Source organism: Podarcis cretensis (assembly GCF_951804945.1).
Source record: "Podarcis cretensis genome assembly, chromosome: 6".
NCBI lineage: Eukaryota > Metazoa > Chordata > Lepidosauria > Squamata > Lacertidae > Podarcis > Podarcis cretensis.
In genome coordinates this window covers 24377808-24398146 of record NC_137175.1, presented here as the reverse complement: position 1 = coordinate 24398146, position 20339 = coordinate 24377808, and the positions used below count along the sequence as shown (strand labels likewise).

Sequence of the window (20339 nt, the reverse complement as noted above, 5' to 3'; positions counted from 1 at the left end):
AGCCATCCTTTAAAAAGAAATTAAAATTCGAGAGTCGGGGTATTTAATGGCACCAGCAGCTTTCTGGCTTTGACTCTCTCTCATCTGATAATAATAAAGGAAATAAATAAACATGCTTCAGTCACAAGGGGAAGGGAAAAAACAGAGTTTGGTGGTGTAGGGAGTAGGGGTGAGGGAAATTGGATCACTTTTTAGATTTATGGCCAAAAGCAGAAGCCTTAGAAGCTGTAAGGGCGGAAAGGAAGTTATTTGGTACTTTGAAAAAGACCAGCGCCATCTTAAGACTGTCCTCCTCTCATCTGACATCCATGCATTCAGGCAAAGCTATGAATAAAAACAGAGAGCATGGGCTCTCTGTCTGTCCCTGAGCTCCCTGTGCGGTGCTAGGGCTCTGCTTCAGCATCAGTGAGCCTTGACACCGCCAGGCTCCCTCCTGCTCTCTCCCCCTTCCGTCATTTCCTGACCGTCTCCTTCTGACTGTTCCCGCTCTGACTCTTCTCCTCCCCAGACTCAAAGGCATTCCTTGGCAGTCCCATCACAATATGTCAGATGCTACATCTGGTATAAGGGTGTTTCGTAACCTAAAATGCACACTAGCTCTTCAAAAGAGGGGACATGAGATGCTACCTTCTCTACCTATAGTTCTGGCTCCAAAACTATTGAATCATAGAATCATAGAGTTGGAAGAGACCACAAGGGCCATTGAGTCCAACCCCCTGCCAAGCAGGAAACACCATCAGAGCACTCCTGACATATGGTTGTCAAGCCTCTGCTTAAAGACCTCCAAAGGAGGAGACTCCACCACACTCCTTGGCAGCAAATTCCACTGTCGAACAGCTCTTACTGTCAGGAAGTTCTTCCTAATGTTTAGGTGGAATCTTCTTTCTTGTAGTTTGGATCCATTGCTCCGTGTCCGCTTCTCTGGAGCAGCAGAAAACAACCTTTCTCCCTCCTCTATGTGACATCCTTTTATATATTTGAACATGGCTATCATATCACCCCTTAACCTCCTCTTCTCCAGGCTAAACATGCCCAGCTCCCTTAGCCGTTCCTCATAAGGCATCATTTCCAGGCCTTTGACCATTTTGGTTGCCCTCCTCTAGACACATTCCAGTTTGTCAGTGTCCTTCTTGAACTGTGGTGCCCAGAACTGGACACAGTACTCCAGGTGAGGTCTGACCAGAGCAGAATACAGTGGCACTATTACTTCCCTTGATCTAGATGCTATACTCCTATTGATGCAGCCCAGAATTGCATTGGCTTTTTTAGCTGCCACGTCACACTGTTGGCTCATGTCAAGTTTGTGATCAACCAAGACTCCTAGATCCTTTTCACATGTACTGCTCTCAAGCCAGGTGTCACCCATCTTGTATTTGTGCCTCTCATTTTTTTTTTTTTTGCCCAAGTGCAATACTTTACATTTCTCCCTGTTAAAATTCATCTTGTTTGTTTTGGCCCAGTTCTCTTATCTGTCAAGGTCGTTTTGAAGTGTGATCCTGTCCTCTGGGGTGTTAGCCACCCCTCCCTGTTCCCCAGTAGGCAACTCATGGACCACATCTGGCTATTGATGCTCTCTTATCAGCCTATGCTGCTGTTTATCTTTCCTCTGCTCTCTACCATGTTGTTATCCAACCGACTAACCATCAAGGATACTTCTGCATCTCCTTAGGGCCAAAGTGATGCTGAAGGCTTGTTGCTGTTTGTTGTTGTTTAGTCATTTAGTTGTGTCCAAGTCTTCGTGGCCCCATGGACCAGAACACGCCAGGCACTCTTGTCTTCCACTGCCTCCTGCAGTTTCGTTAAACTCATGTTGGTAGCTTCGAGAACACTGTCCAACCATCTCGTCCTCAGTCATCCCCTTCTCCTTGTGCCTTCCATCTTTCCCAACATCAGGGTCTTTTCCAAGGAGTCTTCTCTTCTCATGAGGTGGCCAAAGTATTGGAGCCTTAGCTTCAGGATCTGTCCTTCCAGTGAGCACTCAGGGCTGATTTCCTTCAGAATGGAGAGGTTTGATCTTCTTGCAGTCCATGGGACGCTCAAGAGTCTCCCTTGTCATGGCGAAGGGGCTTGAACAACTCAGAGAAGCTATGAGCTATGCCGTGCAGGGCCACCCAAGATGGACAGGTCATAGTGGAGAGTTTTGACTAAACGTAATCCACCTGGAGCAGGAACCGGCAAGCCACTTCATTATCCCTGCTAAGACAACAGGCCGAAGGCTGATGGGCAAAACTATCCATTTCAGGTTTCTCTCACTTTCTCATTTTTCCAATCTTAAATTCACCACATTTCCACGAGTTTGAGAGTTATTGTTTTCAAAGTGCTTGTGAAACTTTGTCAGCATTTTACGGTGCATTTTCCTTAAATACACATCTTTGCATGCATTTTCACTCAATACAATACCTTGTGTGTGCTATTTTCAACGATGCTTGCAATTCATATGCACTGTCCTCTAATATACAGCTTTTTTTGTACACACAAGTTGTGAAGGATAACTTCCTTTTAGTTTGTGTATTCTTCCAGAAAGTGTGAATTAGGTAGGCTTGCATTAAACTGTGAACCAAACTGAATTTTCTCCCCATCCCCTGAGGATGGCATTCCGTATTTACTCACAAAACATCTGTCAACCACATGTTACCATGGCAACTGAGCACAGCATGCAGCAAGATGCCTGCGCTGGATGTTTGCCAATATATTTCCCCCTCAGCATCCATCTTTGGCATTCTTTAGGGCTGTGAAGCAGTATGGTTAGTTGACTCCAAGCCATGCCTTACTGGAAAAACAATCATAGCTCCTCATTTCCAGAGGGAGGGAGAAGAAAAACCAAGCTCACAACTCTGTTATGCTGTTTGTTTGTTTGTTTGTTTTTATTTAACAAAATTTATATACCACTTGATTTTTTTAATAAAACACACACACACACTTCTAAGTGGATGACAAAAACAAAACATGAACACTATTGATTTTAAAAAGTTACAAACAACTGTTTGAAAACACTCAAAAGATTATTAAAATCAATAGTAACCACAGAGAGATAAAACCCATGCAACGTCTACATGACTGGATAGGCTCACTTAAACAAAAGTAACTAAAAAATTCAAAATATAAATCAAGAAAAATGTTTTAAGCAGGCACCAAAATGAATACAGCACAGGAGCCTGCCTGATGTCAATGGCATCTTGCAAGTAGATATGGAAGTTACCCAGCAGTATCACTTTGAGATCCCCCAACACAACACCAGAGACTCCCTCAGTCAGCTTGGGCAGGGATGCCACTGGGGAACAGGGTGATTGATTGGCCAGCAGCCTCCTTAGCACATCTGGGATGAATGGACATTGTCTTCCAGGTGAGCAGAAGAGTGGTGGAAGCTGTCATTCCATCTTCTCACTGTAACCTTTCCCCCCTTGCATCAGAATGGGTACCATAAGGCTAGGGCAGGGGTCAGCAACCTTTTTCAGCCATGGGCTGGTCCACCGTCCCTCAGACCATGTGGTGGGCTGGACTATATTTGGGTGGGGGGGAATGAATTAATTCCTATGCCCCACAAATAACCCAGAGATGCATTTTAAATAAAAGCACACATTCTACTCATGTGAAAACACGCTGATTCCCAGACCGTCCGCGGGCCGGATTGAGAAGGCGATTGGACCACATCCGGCCCCCGGGCCTTAGTTTGCCTACCCCTGGGCTAGGGCCTTGCAGTTCTTGATTCTGTAAATCCATGACAGACTGCTGGAACATCCTACAACTTTCTTTTCAACCTGCGGGAAGAGAAAAGCAGCAGCACCATACACACATGTGCTGCATCTCCTGGGTTTTTAAGGCCAGGAAAGGAAGCATGTTTGCATGGTACTCACTCATTTGGCATTTGGGTTTCAGTAACTGATAAGTGTACGTGTGTTAGAGGGTGACATTTTTTCTTCTTCTCAGACTGTACCATGTTTGTATATTATCAGCAAACTTCAGTATTGCAGGATCAACTTTGTTTTTCACTAGAATCCCGAGGGTGCTGATAATGCCAAGGTTGCAGGTTCGATCCCTATTTCTGCATTGCAGGGGGTTGGACTAGATTATCCTCAGGGTCCCTTACAGTGCTAAGATGTTCCTAAAAAAAAAGATGGCACAAAATCCTTTTCCGGTGTTCCTCTTTGCCATTTTATTTTTTTTAAGGGATTGCATTATTTGCATACTCTAAAACCAATTGCAAGGTTTTTATTTATTTTGCAGATAAGAAAATATGCCGAGTGTGACCTATATTCATTGTAGATGTCTGCTGTGGTAGCAGCCCTTCTAAACATATTTATGGAGCTGGAACTTTCCTCTTCTTTTAAATTGCTGCAGGTAAAACAAGGAGCATGTAATTGCAGCACCCTCTCCAGGACAGATCGAGAATTTCATTCCCCTGCTGATTTGTGGGGCGTGAGTGTTTAAAGTCTGGTAGGGCAGATGAGAATTTCAAAACTTTGTTTATTGCTGGAATGTCTTAAATAGTTATTATATATAATAATATTATCCATTTTTAAAGCTGCAATCCTAAACACAATTGCTATGGAGTAAGCCGCATTGGGGGACGCGGGTGGCACTGTGGGTAAAAGCCTCAGCGCCTAGGGCTTGCCGATCGAAAGGTCGGCGGTTCGAATCCCCGCGGCGGGGTGCGCTCCCGCTGCTCGGTCCCAGCGCCTGCCAACCTAGCAGTTCGAAAGCACCCCCGGGTGCAAGTAGATAAATAGGGACCACTTACTGGTGGGAAGGTAAACGGCATTTCCGTGTGCTGCGCTGGCTCGCCAGATGCAGCTTTGTCACGCTGGCCACGTGACCCGGAAGTGTCTCCGGACAGCGCTGGCCCCCGGCCTCTTGAGTGAGATGGACGCACAACCCCAGAGTCTGTCAAGACTGGCCCGTACGGGCAGGGGTACCTTTACCTTTACCTTTAAGCCGCATTGGACATAGTGGAGTAAACATCTGAGTGAATGCATAGGATTGTAGCTGTAAGTACTGCTACGTATCCTCAGATGTCGAACTAAAAATCTAAGACTGCTAGCCTAACTACAGTAACTCAGAAAAAGCTGAACAGGAGAAACATAATACATATTTATTTTTTACATCTATACTGTTGTGGGCTGGTGGGGTGTCAATCTGGTTGGTGCCCTAAGCCCCTTCCAATTCTTGGGATCCTGTGCCCAGTTGGGGGTTAGATTCTTAGAATCTACTAGAGGAGGTTGCTGAACTTATCAGATTGAGGGAAGCCAATGGGTTTAAAACCCTAAGTGAGTGAGACAGTTCCCCTGCAGGCAAAGACAGGCTCTGGAAGATTGAGCAGACAAGACCAACAGTGGGTCCAACGGTCAAGAAGGCAATTTCTGCATGTGCTTTAGAGCAGGGGGAGGCAACCTAAGGCCCGGGGGCTGGATGCGGCCCAATCACCATCTCAATCCGGCCCGTTGACAGTCCAGGAATCCGCATGTTTTTACATAAGTAGAATGTGTCCTTTTATTTATAATGCATTTCTGGGTTATTTGTGGGGCATAGGAATTTGTTATTATTTTTTTTTCAAAATATAGTCCGGCCCACATGGTCTGAGGGATGGTCGGCTGAAAAAGGTTGCTGACCCTTGCTTTAGAGGGAAGTGAGGGACAGGTTGGGCTCATCTACCTGGGAAGATATCCCATCTAGGAGAAGGGAAACTCTGATCCCAAACCCCTGCTGCCTTGTGGGATATCTTTTGGAGAAGGAAAGGCTAAGGGGTAAACCCTACACAAATCTGAAGTAGAGTCCCTAAGACGGTTGGATGGCGCCTTGTATGCCTCGTTCTGGCAGGTCCTGTAGCCAATTTGATGGCAAACATATTGCTCTGCTTTCCTTTGGACCACATCAGCAAGGCTAAGAAGGGGGCCTTGTCATCTAAGCAGCCCAGGACGTCCATGCTCACTTACCAGCCTTGCGCCCCATGTCTGTCACTTCAGTAGCTAACGCAGCTGAAATATATTCGAAGTTGAGAGTAGATTTCATGCTCTTTATTCAGCTCATAGTGGTAAGGAAGAATGAAAGTTCCCCCAAAGTATCTGCTTTATATACATTATTTACACAGTGGGCTGCACGTGATTGGCTAATTATGGGATTCTCCTGTAGGCCAATCAGGCTGTGGATTCACTTCCATCTGGAGCTGGATTGGGTGGCTCCTGCGGACCAATCAGACTGCTGTATTCTGAATCCTATTGTTCTAGGACCAATAAGACTGCTGCATTTTGGATCCTATTGTTCTAGGACCAATCAGACTGCTGCATTTTGGATCCTATTCAACTCAGTACATAACAGCAGCGGTTTGACTTCACCCCCCAGAGCTGCACTCTGGGGTCTCAAGACACAGTTTTTAGTCAGGGTTGGCTAAAAATGGAGGCGTTCTTGCTACCTTTCAGAATCTTCTGGAAACCAAGCCGATTTTGTCTGCCTCAGAAATCTGCGCCCAAAGTTTCCTTCCTTCTGTATATCACATTCAGCTGTTTCTTCCATATTTTAGGGGGAAATTGGCCTTTCCATCTACAAAGCATTAAACGTTGGAAAGCAGATTCTACGGCTGTCTTGAGGAATGTTATCTCATGAATGAACCAGAAAGTTTTGCCATTAGTCACCGAATATTTACATAAAGTTAGGATGTTAATAACAGGTGTCCTGAAAACGTCCCCCCGTTTGTTGGCATTACAGGAAACTCCCCCCACCCCACCCCACCCCAAGGCACACAGCCTGTGTATTTTTTTTCTAGCCCAGGCACATATAAATCTGTTACACAGGCCACAAACAATATTATTGCTTTGGTTTTAAAAATAAAGAACTCTTAAAAAAATTGTAACTGGATACAAGTGCAAGCAGTGAACGTTTGGCTAACAGTAACTGACTGACAAATGCAGTAACTCCAAGGAATTCTGGAATTCCGACTGATGATCTAACATGATGTTCCAGGCTTAACAACCCCCTGTGGTGGGGAGTGAAACTAAGGCCAAGAAATTGCATCAGATGGAATTAAAGCAATCAACGGCTCGGTCCGGAATTTCAGTTTGAATTCCCAGTTCCAAGTAAGCTGAAAGCCTTTAAAAAGAAAATCAAGCCAAAAGCTCTTTTTTTGGCCTTGTTTTGTTTATGCATTTGTGTTCATTCAGACATTTCAAGTCCATTGCAAACATGGCTGCCCCCCCCCCGAAGTCCTGGGAACTGTAGTTGACCCCCCTCGCAGAGCTACAATTCCCAACACCTTTAACGAACTACGGTTCTCATTGTTCTTTTTGGGGAGGGAGTCATGTGCTTTAAATGTGTCGTGTGTACACAGCCAAACAGAAAGAGCCTTGGAGCTCATAGATACCTACACGTGCAGAAATAATCTTGCACTAATGTTGATTATTCCTTGTAGGAGAAGCCGGAGAGCACATGCCTTTTCTGCAATGGCTCCTTGCTTGTGGAATGCTCTCTCCAGTGAGGCTCGCCTGTTGCCTCCATTACATATATTTACCTACCGTCCAACTTTTGGGGACGGGAAAACGGGACATCCACGCGCTTTCCTGCTCCGCCCCGCCCCCCTACACCCGAACCACGCCCCTCCAGCTCATGCCGTTCCAAAGCCTCCCTCCTGCTCTCTTTGAATCTGCCTCCTCCGATGTGAACGACGGAACCCTCAGCCAATCAGCGGAGTACACATCCTCCCAGCCGCTCCTCCCTTTCGTTGGAAGCAATGTAGCCGGGGGCGTACCATGAACGGAATGGGAAGGGGGGGGAAAAAGAAAGACGGAGTGGAAAACTGCTGAGCTTTCGCTCCACTTATTTTCCCCGAAGTTCGAATCTCCGTGATTTGCCGTACCGTTTCCTAGGCGCGGAGGGAGCGGGGTAATCGGACGCCGGGGTACTCCGTGAACGGCTGTCGTGATAAATGGTACGTTCCGCAGCTCCGGGCGGAAGTGGGGCTCTACTTGGACCTTGGCGTGCGGAAGGCGGCGGCGGCGGCGGCGGAATAATGGCGGCCTCGGGTAAGGAGCGGCGCTGAGGTGGCGGCGTCGGCGTGGGGAAGGGGCTGCGGCCCTGTCGAAAGAGCGGCTTCTCTTCGCGCTTGCGGAGGGGCTGGACACCGAGGGGCGCAGGGTTCTCCTCAGGGAGGCCTCCGGAGGGGCCCGGGCCCGGTCGGAAGGGCCGCTAGGGCGCTTTGCCGTTAGGCTTGCGACCCTCTCATTGTCCCCAATACACACACGGGGGTGGGCAAGGCCGGTGAGGAGACTGCAGCGCTCCCTTGCCTTCCTGTAAGCAGGTAGAAATGCAGCCGGTGAAGCCTTCGCCCGGCGCGTCGGTTGGGTGGTAGGAAATGCCGGATTTCTGCCTGTCGAAGACGAAATGAGCCTTGCAGGGAAGCAGCCGGCTCGCGTTGAAATGCAAGCGATGGGCTCTCTCTCCTCTTCCCCAACCCTGGATAATTTCTATGCTGCAGCACAATCGCTGGCATGATAGAATGCATGCTCTCGGAAGTCTACACTGGTCGCCCATCTGCCACATGGCCAAGCCCAAAGTGTTAACTGTGGGTATATGAAGCCCTTTACAACTTGGGGGCAGTTTGCCTACCGGATTGCCCTTGCCTATTTCGCAACAGCTTCGAGCTGATGAACTGGCACTTTTATTACAGGTGCCGCATCTGGGTTGCTTTAGTGTGGCAGCACAGACATTTCAGTCAGCTGACCGAGGGACCTTGCTTCTCTTAACCTCCCTTGCCACAGACTGGTAGAAAACAATGGCAGGATGAAAGTGGCATTACATGAACACATACGCAAATATCATGCAGTTATAGAGAACACATAAACCCTTATACATTAAAAAGGTCAAGATTGATAAAAAGGAATGTAAGGCGCAATCATGATATCTGCATCAAATTGTTTTGTTGGTTGTACAGTTTGGTGGCCGTGTGGTGAGACCTTCTATCTAAGGTGTCTGATTATAGCTAGGTAGATAGCATAATCACATGCTTCAGTAAAGAAAGCTATTCAGAACACTATATTCTCTAGGGAGACATTAATGAAACACCTATTAAGGTTCTTACCTCTTTTTTCTTCATTTCCAGGATATCTCACCATTTTCATCTTGGCCTTAATATTTGTGGCCAGCTTACAGGCTCTGACTCCTAGCCATTATCTCACAAAACATGATCTTCAGAGGCTACGAGCTTCATTGGAGCGTCCCTTTACTGATCTGGAAGGAAGTTATTACTCCATTGTAGGACTGAACAAATTAGGAGGGCAAGTGGCTGATGAAAAGGTAAGAATGTGTCATTGTGGAGTTCAGAAAGTTATCAGGCTATGAAAAATGAGCTGTAAGTATCTGTATATTGGTAAACCAGCATAGAATCTGTTTAACTCTGGCAGGTAATAGTTGCTTGGTTTGTTAAAGACATTCTCTGCTGCCTGAGCATTTGCAGAGCTCCTGAATCACAGTGCTATGTGGTAATATCAGGAGCATATCCTGTTTTATGTAAAGCAAGGATGGGAAATGTAGTACAATACCGTGGTTGTGATTTTCTCTGTGTGTGACATGAAGAGAGCAGAGATTGGCAGATAACCACAAAAGAGACAGATTGAGAGAAAGAGAACTAAAACAGACAGTTGCCATAATGCTGCTTTGGAAATACAGTGCAATATTATGATTGCTGCTCACCTTGGTTTGTTCCCTCTTTCAGAAGGAGAGGGTGTGTACATAATGGCTTGGGTCCAAAGATACCCTTTTGCAAGCAGAAAGCCTCTTCCTTGGAAAAGAGTTCTCTGTGACAAAAACAGCACATACTTGTTCCATTTGAAAAAGCTTTTGAACAAACATTCTCAAGACCTCTATAGCCTTTGAAAGTATGTATGCTACAGCCTTCACCACATTTCCCAAATTCTGGCATTGCCCTCAATCGATGTGCTGCACTGTGAGAAATCTTTCGCTAGCTAGCTTGTGCAATAGTTCATAAAAAACACATAAGCATTTTCTCCTTCTGCTTACAGATCTTTGGATCCAATCCATTGGAGCTAGGTACAAGTGGCATGGGAAGCAGTGACATTCAAAATTCAGAAGTCTTTCCTATGTTGCAATTGGTTATTTATACACACAATCCTATTGAAATCATTGGCACAGTGCACGCCTAAAGCATAGGATGAAAAAGCATATAATTCAAAAAATGCAGAGGAGGTGTTATATGCTGAGAGAATTGCATCTACAATATTTTACTATAATAAACATGACCAACATGTTGTAGAGGCAGCCAGATTTCATCAGGAATACTGTAACTTTTTTGTGACCAGTTTAAATTTTACTAGTGTAGCCATAACAATACTGTCTGTGGGAGTAATTCAGTGTCCAACACCAATAGATAAAATGCATTCACTGTAAATCCCTTCTTCAATGATACAAAAAATGTTAATGATATTTGGACAGCGCTTGGAGATTTTAATACTACCACATGACACAGAAAGATCAGGAGTTAGTATTGTTCATGTGCACTGCTAGGATCTTGCATATGAGTCTTTCAAGAGCAAGAGTATGCAGGAACTGGAAGCGGCTTTGAACAGAGTATTGGGTTAGAAATAGGAAAATGCAAAATTAGATCCCTACTTTCCTACTTGGTCACAAAACTAACCAGATGGCCTTGAGCCACTCACTGTCATCTCATCTGTTTGGGAACAACAACAATCTTTATTACGGTCCAGAGACCCAACAAATCATTACAAAGCATCTGTTTGGGAATAATGTAGTGGTGAATAATCTTGTGTACTGTCTTGGGGTCTTGTCTGCTGTTTTGAGCTCCTTGGACATAAGTGAAAGAAAATGTGCTGTTTTTGACAGCATCCTGAGCCCAAGACAGAGTCCACCAAGGTTGTTAGAATGCAGCTCCCATTGTTCACCCCACTGCTGGTCATTCATTCCAAATGAAGTTGCCTTTTATTGAATCAGACTGTTGAGCCACTTTGCTCAGTAATGTTTACATTGACAGTGGCTCTTTAGAGTTTCAAGCTGTGGGTTGGAGATAGTTTGCACCTGGACTTTTATGCATGCCAAGCAGGTGCCCTAAACCAAGGTCCTTTCCTGCTGCTTTTTTGTTGCTTTTGCTTATCACTTCTTCAGGCTACTTTAAAAATCCAATTGTTGCCTCCTTTTTGCTATTTCAAATAGGTAGCTGTTTTCTGTTGCATTGTAAAAAATATTTTATCTTGTGCTGAAGTTCTTGGGTGTTGTAACCAAGTTTTACCAGTAGATGGTGCCAAGGCTTAACCTGCTTCCTTTTTGTTCTGTCTTTATGTATGTAGTCTAGTTCCCCAAATGGGGGTAGGGTAGCCAGATTTGCACATTATAGGAATTACTTTTATTACCCCACTTAAATACACCCATTTGATACCTCCTCCCAGTTGCTTTCTGCCTGCTGTCACCAAAATCACACAAACCTGAAGAGGGAACAGCCTCATCCTAGGAAAAAGAGAACCTGCCCACCCCTTACATTTATGCCTGCTTTTACTTGAGACCCAACAGCCACATGAGGAATTGCTATGATGCTGCCTTCCTAATAGAGGTAGCTCAGTAAGCACATCACTGAGCAAGATGGATTCTCATTTCATGTAGACAGGCCCTTGATTCTCATCCTTGGCAGTGCTGGTGCAAAAGAGCAATAGCTGATAATAAGCAACAGGAGTATCACCTGCCATCCAAGCCCCCACCCCACAGACACCAAAAAACCCTGAAACTGGAACTTGCTCATACGAAGCATGTACTCTTTTAATGAGCTGTATGGTCCCTAGGCCAGTTAATGTATCAAATGGGCCCTAGATTTGCACTTAAATTTGTGAGCACTGCCATAGGAACATAGGAAGCAGTCTTAAAACATTGAATCAGATCATTGGCTCATCTAGTTCAGTACATCTACAATGAGTGACGGTAGCTATCTAAGGTTTCAGACATGGGCGTTCTCAGCCCCACCAGGTGCTTGTACCTGGGACCTTCTGCATTCAAAGTAGATGCTCTGCCACTTTGCCCCTGGCCTTCCACTCTGTGCACTCTGGGCTTTTACTAGAGAAACCACAGTTGTTTAAAAAAGGAACCAGTTTAGGTCTCTCTCTCTTTTGCAGGTGATGGGGGACACTGGCACGGTAGAAAGTTCCATTGTGTTTTGAATGTGGCTTTGGGAAATCAGATGGTGTGGTTGCATCTGATGGTTTACACAAGTGTTTGTAGTCTTGGGAAATGTACAGTGGTGCCCCGCAAGACGAACGCCTTGCAAGACGGAAAACCCGCTAGACGAAGGGTTTTCTGTTTTGGAGGCGCTTCGCAAAACGAATTTCCCTATGGGCTTGCTTCGCAAGACGAAAATGTCTTGCGAGTTCCTGCGGGTTTTCCCCCCTTTTTTCCCCCTTTTCCTAAGCCGCTAAGCCGCTTATCAGCTGATCCGCTGATAAGCCGCTTAACAGCTGATCGCTAAAAGCCACTAAACCGCTAATAGCGCTAATCCACTAAGCTGTCAATGGGCTTGCTTCGCAAGACGAAAAAACCGCTATACGAAGAGCCTCGCGGAACGGATTAATTTCGTCTTGCGAGGCACCACTGTATTTGTGAATTCTTCTGTGCTAAAGCCTTTCATTTGTTGTTTGGTCACATTGAATATATTCCTCAGAAATTCTGCATCTAATAACCATTACTATTTTGTTATTGTTTTTTCTCTTTATATTCTTAAGTGACACTTGTGTTCCTTTTTGAATCAGTAGATATCTGTAGATTGAATGTAATACCTGCATGTGTACAGTCAGGATGGTTAATTTTATATTTCTTTGTGTGTGTATGTGCAGGCTGCCTGTAACTTCATAAAATCAAAGGTGGACCCCAATAGTGTCGATTCCCTCTTCTATGCTGCACAGGCCAGCCAGGCGTTGTCTGGATGTGAGGTGAGTTTAATTCTTTGTAGAGGAAATGGTATTAATTCTCCTGTTGTGCACATCCGTCTTTCTGAGACAGGCAAGAACTCCTTACCCTTACCGTCAAATTGCAATTCATAGGTAAATAGGTAAAGGACCACTGGATGATTTAAGTCCAGTCCAAGGCCACTATAGTGTTGCAGCGCTCATCTCAGTTTCAGGCCGAGGGAGCTGGCGTTTGTCCACAGAAAGCTTTCTGGGTCATGTGGCCAGCATGACTAAACCGCTTCTGGCACAACGAAACACAATGACAGAAACCAGAGCACACGGAAACCGCCGTTTACCTTCCCGCCACAGTGGTACCTATTTATCTACTTGTACTGGTGTGCTTTCAAACTGCTAGGTTGGCAGGAGCTGGGACAGAGCCACGGGAGCTCACCATGTCATGGGGATTCGAACTGCCAACCTTTTGATTGGCAAACAAGCCCAAGAGGCTCAGTGGTTTAGACCACAGTGCCACCTGCATCCCTTGCCCTGCAATTCATAGATGAAATGCTGAGCATTTCTGACCATGGCTTATGAATACTGCAAAACTAACGGTGGGAAAGAGGTCTGTTTAACAATGAGACAATGTTTATCTTTCTTAGATTGCCATTTCAAATGAAACTAGGGAGCTGCTGCTTGCCGCTGTCAGCGAAGATTCCTCCGTCACCCAGATCTACCATGCTGTTGGAGCCCTGAGTGGCTTTGGGCTACCTCTCGCCTCCCAAGAAGCCCTTACTGCCCTGACTTCTCGTCTCAGCAAGGAAGAGAACGTCTTGGCGTAAGTCTTTTAGGAAATGTAATAGTTAATTTGCTTGCCTGTGGGTTCCTTCTGTCATTCCACTTGCATGCAGCCACTCTGTTTGCATTTGTAATTCATTGGTAAATGTATCTGTATATTTGGAGGTATAATGATAACAAGTTGGTACACTGGTTAAAAGACTAGGGTTGAAGCTATCGTGTTTTCATTATTGTTTTAGCATCAGCTGTTAACAGCACTGTGGATTAATGCAAGAAATAGTTCCTGGACTTTTGCGGGGAGGGGAGGCTTTGCTATACACATTTCAGTTGTGTGTGTGTGTAGAGAGAGGAGTGGGGGCACAAGTAAGATACATTAATTGTAGAGACTATGGCCCAGTTTAGAATAGTGGGCTGGCTTTCTTAGTGGCTACTGAAGCAGGGCCTAGTTTCAAAAGCACTCTGTTCATATCTCTGGCAAGCCTACTGGGTGGGGGAGAGAAAGAGAAATGGGCCCGCATCATACAGACTGGTTTCCACCATCAAATTGCACAAATTGTACAGGGAGAGACGATAAGAGGAAGTTTAGGCTTTGTATCTACAGTACAGTATCAATACAGTGAAGTATTGAAAGCTGAACATTATTTGACTTGGTTTTATTTTTATTAATAAAAATACTAATTTTAGGTAGGCTTCTTTCATTGTGCTGTTTTTGATGCCTGCTTAGGACTCTTATTTTTAGGTGATCCCAACCAGACATGTAGTTTATTATGTCTACTTGTTTTTAAAGTCCACAGATTTTATTGGTATTTTTATGACTATTTTGTATCATTTATTGTAAGCAGCTTGGATTATTTTTTTTATTAAGCGTTGTGTAAATCTTCTTAGTTAGTTAGTTAGATAAATAAATCTTTAGCTTAGGGTATAATACTGAATTTCTTCCAATTCAATAAGATGTCAGCTAAAGGTCTGCACCATTCCATGCATCCCCTCTGCCAAAGGCACTTTCATTCCCTGACTGAACAGACAGTGATAGTTCGTGGTTTTTATTTGATGTTTCTGTTCTTGGTGAATATCTTTGACACCTCTGATGAGGCCAGTAGTCTGCTCTTAACTGGTGAAAATTATATCTGTATCTAGTCTTTTCTTCTCCTCATACTCTGGTTTCTGTTGTTTCAGAACAATTCAGGCTTTGCAGACTGCTTCATACTTGTCCCAGCAAGCTGACTTAAGAGGCATTGTAGAAGAGATAGAGGTATTTATTACAGGTGTCTGTTTATTTTTATGACCCACCCTTCAGCTCAGAAAGCCCCAACATGACCCAAAATATAAAATCAGCTAAAAACCATGCTGTAAAACAAAGCAAAGCAAACAAATGCAAAGATACAGGAAAGATCAAACAGCACGCAGCTTCCATCCATTCCAAATGCTTGATGGAAAGAAGAGTCTGCTTTCCAAAAACACAACCAGGCAAGTCGTCTCTCAGTCAGGAACAGCATTCCATAATTTGGGGCCAATACGGAGAATCCCCTGTTCCTGTTAAAAGATAACCAAGGTTCCACAAATGATGGAATTTGTGAATGACACATCCACTCCATACATTTAAAGTGCATGTATACCACTGTAACAGTCATGCTCCCCACCCCAAAAAATATATTCTGGGAGCGGTAGTTTGTCCCTCAAAGCTACAGTTCCAAGCACCATTAAGAAACTACAGGATTCTTTAAAATTCATGTGCTTTAAATATATTGTGTGCATTTGACCTAACTATCTAACTTGACAGTCACATACTTCAGCTTTCCTTCAAAAAGCAACTTTATCCTCGAGACAGTAATTAAATGGCTTTGATGATAAAATGGCATATAAATCTTGCTCAATAAATAGCAACCCTGTGTAGTGGCAGAGAGACTGCATAGTGCTCATTTTTATATTTGCTTCCAGAAAAAATCAGTTTGCAAATAACACAGAAATAAGCACTAAACTTGTGCTACATTCTGCCATATTTCTGGAAGTGGCTTTTGCATCATGTGAAAGTTCAAATACAATGTATAAGAATCAGGGAAATGTCAGGAAAACTGAATAAACGGTTGTATGAATGTAGCCTTGGTGGCTGTCATTCAACTGCCTCAAAGTTCTTTGTTATAATCCTGTTCTAGGATCTTGTTGCCCGACTGGATGACCTTGGAGGGGTGTATCTGCAGTTTGAAGAAGGACTTGAAGCAACTGCATTGTTTTTGGCTGCTACATACAAACTCTCTGACCATGTAGGAACAGAGCCAGCAATGAAAGAGGTACTCATTGAATGCTGCTTCTTTCCCTGATCTACAGTACTATATGCTTTTTGGATAAGATGTGTGTGAATAATTATTTATTCAGGCATAAACTACAAACCTGAAGAAGAAGAATTTAAACTGATGAAGCATGAAGGAGTGAAGTAATATCTGCCATCGTTTAACCACTCTCTTAGCTAGACCTCAGAACAGCTTTTCTTTCATTTATCAAAATAAATGTTAATATTGCCTTGTAGCTGTATTGATCTGTAGTAATGGGACGATGTAAAGCACAGAGGTAGCATAACAACGTAGGGCTGATCTGGCTGAAAAGGGTTGGCTGTGCATTTGCAGCACATATGACCCTTTGGTCCACATGTACCAGGCCAAAAATAATTGGAATAGGAAAACAAGGCATTGGTATTTTAATGGATGTGCCTGGAAAGGTTATGACATATCCACCCACGAATTATCCTGATGATGAGCACAGCAGAGTGGTTAGAGTGTCCCCACTAATGGCTGCATCCAGTGGACACAATCCACTCCCACCAGGGTGCAGCTCCCACATTCAGAAGATTCTGATGTAACTCAGTAAAGCTTTGTGGTGTGCATCACCCCACCCTCTCCCACCTGTGAATGTGCATGGGTACATGGGCAGGCATGATGTATAGGGAGTCGGGGAGTTTTGCCTTCTAAAATCGTTCCCACCTCTTCTCTCTCTCTCTCTGCCTGGTGCAATATTCTCATGCCTGTGCATGGACATAGGGGAGAGGAGAGGAGATGGGGCTCCACTGAGCAGTGCAGCAGTGTACCTAGATTGCGTGTCTGTTGTGTCTGTTCATTCATGCAGAGCTTTAAAAAATGACAAATGTGTGTGTCCTTGTTTTCAGTCCTTCCTCACCGCTAGAAAAATCTAGATCAAAAATATGCTATGAGCATATGCATAATTTTCCAAAGGAACCTGTACATTTCAGTGCATGCAAAGCTAACTTTAATGTGTGTTAGGGTAGGAAACGTTTTGTGGTGATTTGAAGTCAGGCATAAAGAAAGCCAGAACTTCTAATCTAAAGCGAATCCATTTTCTAAACTTTAGTAGCAAACTATTTTTTACGGCATAAAATAACAAATAGATTTAGATTCTTAAAATGCCGCATGTGCTTGGGCATGCCATAGTGACATGATGGAAATAGTGCATTTTAATAAATTTAACAGGAAAGACTGTAAATGAGTTTCTGCTTTTAAAAATATGATTGATCAGGGCCTTAATTGGTGACCTCATAAAGTAGAGACAGACTTGTAGAGCTTTTATGTGCTGTCCCTGGGACATGTTTTCCCCATGGTAGGTTAAGATCCTAATCATCAAGCTCTTTCTCTGAACTGAAAATACAATTAATGTCTAGCATCTCTAATTCTAGTATAAATGATAATAGGCTGAAAATGCCCCAGGTTATGAATGGGGAGCTTACAGTCACCCTTTTTCTGCAAAAAAAAGAACTTGATGTGGAAACACTCTTTTGCCATTGTGCTTGACACCATCATTCAGGCAAATCTAAGGTAGCAAATTATAGACTCCCAGGCATCAAACAATGGTTTAAAAAAACAATAATTCCAAAATTGGCCCTATTAAAGATAATTACTCCATATGGATTAAAAATTATGTTGTCAGAAACTGTTGTTGTTGTTTTGCATATAAATTTTCTTTTGTTTCAAATAATAACCAATATTAAAAGAAAACAACTTCATTTTAACTGAATGAGGCAATGCTAGTTTTCAAGCCAGTTTCAGGAATTATTTGAACCCATGGTAGGGTATGGCAATTTGCCATTCCGTTAGAAACAGTGATGGCAGTGGTGAATTATCTGGGCCAAAGAAGATCTATCCCAGGGGTTTGAAGACTGTTTACTGAGCCGCAGGAACATGAGGAAATGGGGTGCACAAACCAATAATAGGAACATAGGAAGCTGCCTTATATTGATTCACACCATTGATCCATCTAGCTCAGTATTGTTTACTGGCAGTGGCCCTCCAGAGTTTCTGGCAGGAGTCTCTCTCAGCTCTACCCAGAGAAGCTGGGGATTGGACCTGGGACCTTGTACATAGAAGGCAGGTGCTCAACCATTGAGCCACAGCCCTTCCCCCGCTCATTCTGCCCATCATCCCCCAAAAACTTTTTTCCTTGTTGTCTGTAAGGATAAATGTGACTATACTTAAGGGAACAACCCATATGTAGTTTAGGAAGTTAGGCCCAAACAGGAGGCAAGGCTAGAGTGAGAAATTAGCTAAAGGAGAGAGAACGTGTTGTACAGTAGAACCTCTACTTATGACCGCCTCTGCTTGGGCCCGATCCAAGTTGTGACCGCGGCAAACCCGGAGGTTAATGCTGGGTTTCTGCGATTCATGCATGCGCAGAAGTGGCTGCCGCTGTCTGCACATGTGCAGAGGCACACTGCCGAATGCATCTGTGCACAACGGTGCTTGTACCAGCGACCCGGATCAACTTATGGACAGACCTCCGGAACTGATTATGTCCATAAATAGAGGTTCCACTGTACTTCCTTCTATAATAAAACCATTTCTTGTCTTAATTCCTATTGCCTACTCTCTATTAAAAGAGAACATTGCATTGCTTCTCCCTCTTTCTTCCTCTCCTCTAACCCATTACTTCCAGGGCCTTTAGTCTGCACATGCATCATAGTTTTATGATTTTTCCTTTTTCAGGATCAAATCATCCAGCTGGTGAATGCAATTTTCAGCAAGAAGAACTTCGAGGTTCTTTCTGAAGCTTTTAGTGTGGCTTGTGCTGCAGCTTCCCTTTCCCAGAATCGTTACCATTTGCCAGTCATTGCAGTCCCTGATGGGCCTGCTGCCGTCTCCCACCACCAGCCCATTTTTAAGGTGAGTTGCTAGACTGTGATCAGTTGTGTTACTTCAACCTATAATTCCCCTGAGTCTGAGAACTAAAACAGCCTAGGGAAGAGAACACTGAAACTGTGTCATAAATCAGGGACAGTCTACATGCCCAGGGTCATGAAGCACTCAGGGGTCAGATAGAGAGGGCTATGTGATAGAGCAGAGTATGAATTTGGAACATGCAGAAATAGGAATGCGGGTTTCTAGGATCCAGCTGAAACTGTAATGCTTCCTTGTTGTTTTTCCAGTTGCCAAGAGGTGTAATGTTTTTGATGTAATCTTGTAATATTTGTAGTACTGAAATGTTTCGATATGTTGTTGTATTGCTATTATGTTGCTACAGAATTGTTCTTACGATAGTTGACTTTGAGAAGTATTCCTGTTTTCTTTGTTGCAAGCTGCCTTGAGCATGATTCTTTTTGTGGAAAAGGGGCGTACAAATAGAATTACAAATGCATAAATGAAAATATTGCCCCTCATTATGTTGTTGTTGTTTTTTAATCACATAAAGGGTAACAATGGAGGGAAGTCTGTATGCATGCTCCACCGTTGACCATTCTGCACTGAGCAGGAGGACTGAGGAGGCTTGAATCACATGAGGGCTCTTAACAAGCCTGCCCCCAATCAGGAAATCTATGTTAGTGGGCTTCCCACTTCCCAGCCCTTTCAGCCCTTCCTGCTCCATGCAGTGGATATTAGGCATGGAACTGGTGTGACTGTGCTTCCTTATCCTCACACCTTCTTGTTAGATGCATGAATGGGCTTTCAGTAAAAAGCTATGTAAAAGTTGATATTAGTCTTTGGCAGACACGCACACAAAACGGGTCTGCAATTTAGCAGGTAAACTTCAGTTGCTGTGGTTGTGGGAAATAATCTAATCTTGCAAGTCTTTCTCATTCTCTAGCTCCAAGTGACCAATGTTATGTCACAGCCCTTGACTCAGGCAAGTGTGACCTTGGATCATGCAAAATCGGCTGCTACTAAAGCCACAGTCCTTCAACAGTCTGCCTTTGCCCTGTCTGGGTAAGGAAATATATTTTTGTTTTATTTTGGCTTCGGTTTTATTTTTTTCAGGGTGTGTACAGAAGACAGTCTGTTTTGAATTGTCTATTTTCTGGTACCCTAGGAAGAACTGAGAGAAACTGGGGCAGGTAGAAAATACACATGTACCTCAAGCATACTGTTACTTAACTAGTTTTTTTGTTTTGGGGTTTTTTCCCAAATTCAGAGTAGAACAGCTCTGTAGGCTGTACATGAGCTTTCGTGTGCATGCACACTTCTTCAGATACACGCTGTGCATGCACACGAAAGCTCATACCAAGAACTAACTTAGTTGGTCTTTAAGGTGCTACTGGAAGGATTTTTTTTATTTTGTTTTGACTATGGCAGACCAACACGGCTACCTATCTGTATCTGTAGGCTGTGATCAGGTGCTTTGTTTATTTGTTCATATTCCAAAAGCATCAACCAGGTTTGTGATTTT

At 43.9% G+C, this 20339-nt stretch overlaps 1 protein-coding gene across 2 annotated transcripts in view; it reads left to right on the top strand.

The window, feature by feature from the left end:
* Positions 1–7768: 7768 nt before the first annotated feature.
* RPN2 (ribophorin II) overlaps positions 7769–20339 on the top strand; it is a 29574-nt gene continuing 17003 nt past the window's right edge. Inside the window, exons 1-8 of one of the 2 annotated variants that reach the window (XM_079979268.1) lie at positions 7769–8009; positions 9086–9279; positions 12831–12926; positions 13544–13719; positions 14856–14931; positions 15833–15967; positions 18665–18841; positions 19761–19879. In XM_079979268.1, coding sequence (XP_079835394.1) covers positions 7913–8009; positions 9086–9279; positions 12831–12926; positions 13544–13719; positions 14856–14931; positions 15833–15967; positions 18665–18841; positions 19761–19879 — 1070 coding nt within the window. In that variant the 5' untranslated portion in view covers positions 7769–7912. The remainder of the gene's footprint in view (positions 8010–9085; positions 9280–12830; positions 12927–13543; positions 13720–14855; positions 14932–15832; positions 15968–18664; positions 18842–19760; positions 19880–20339) is intronic. The other variant, XM_079979269.1, reaches the window with a different exon arrangement.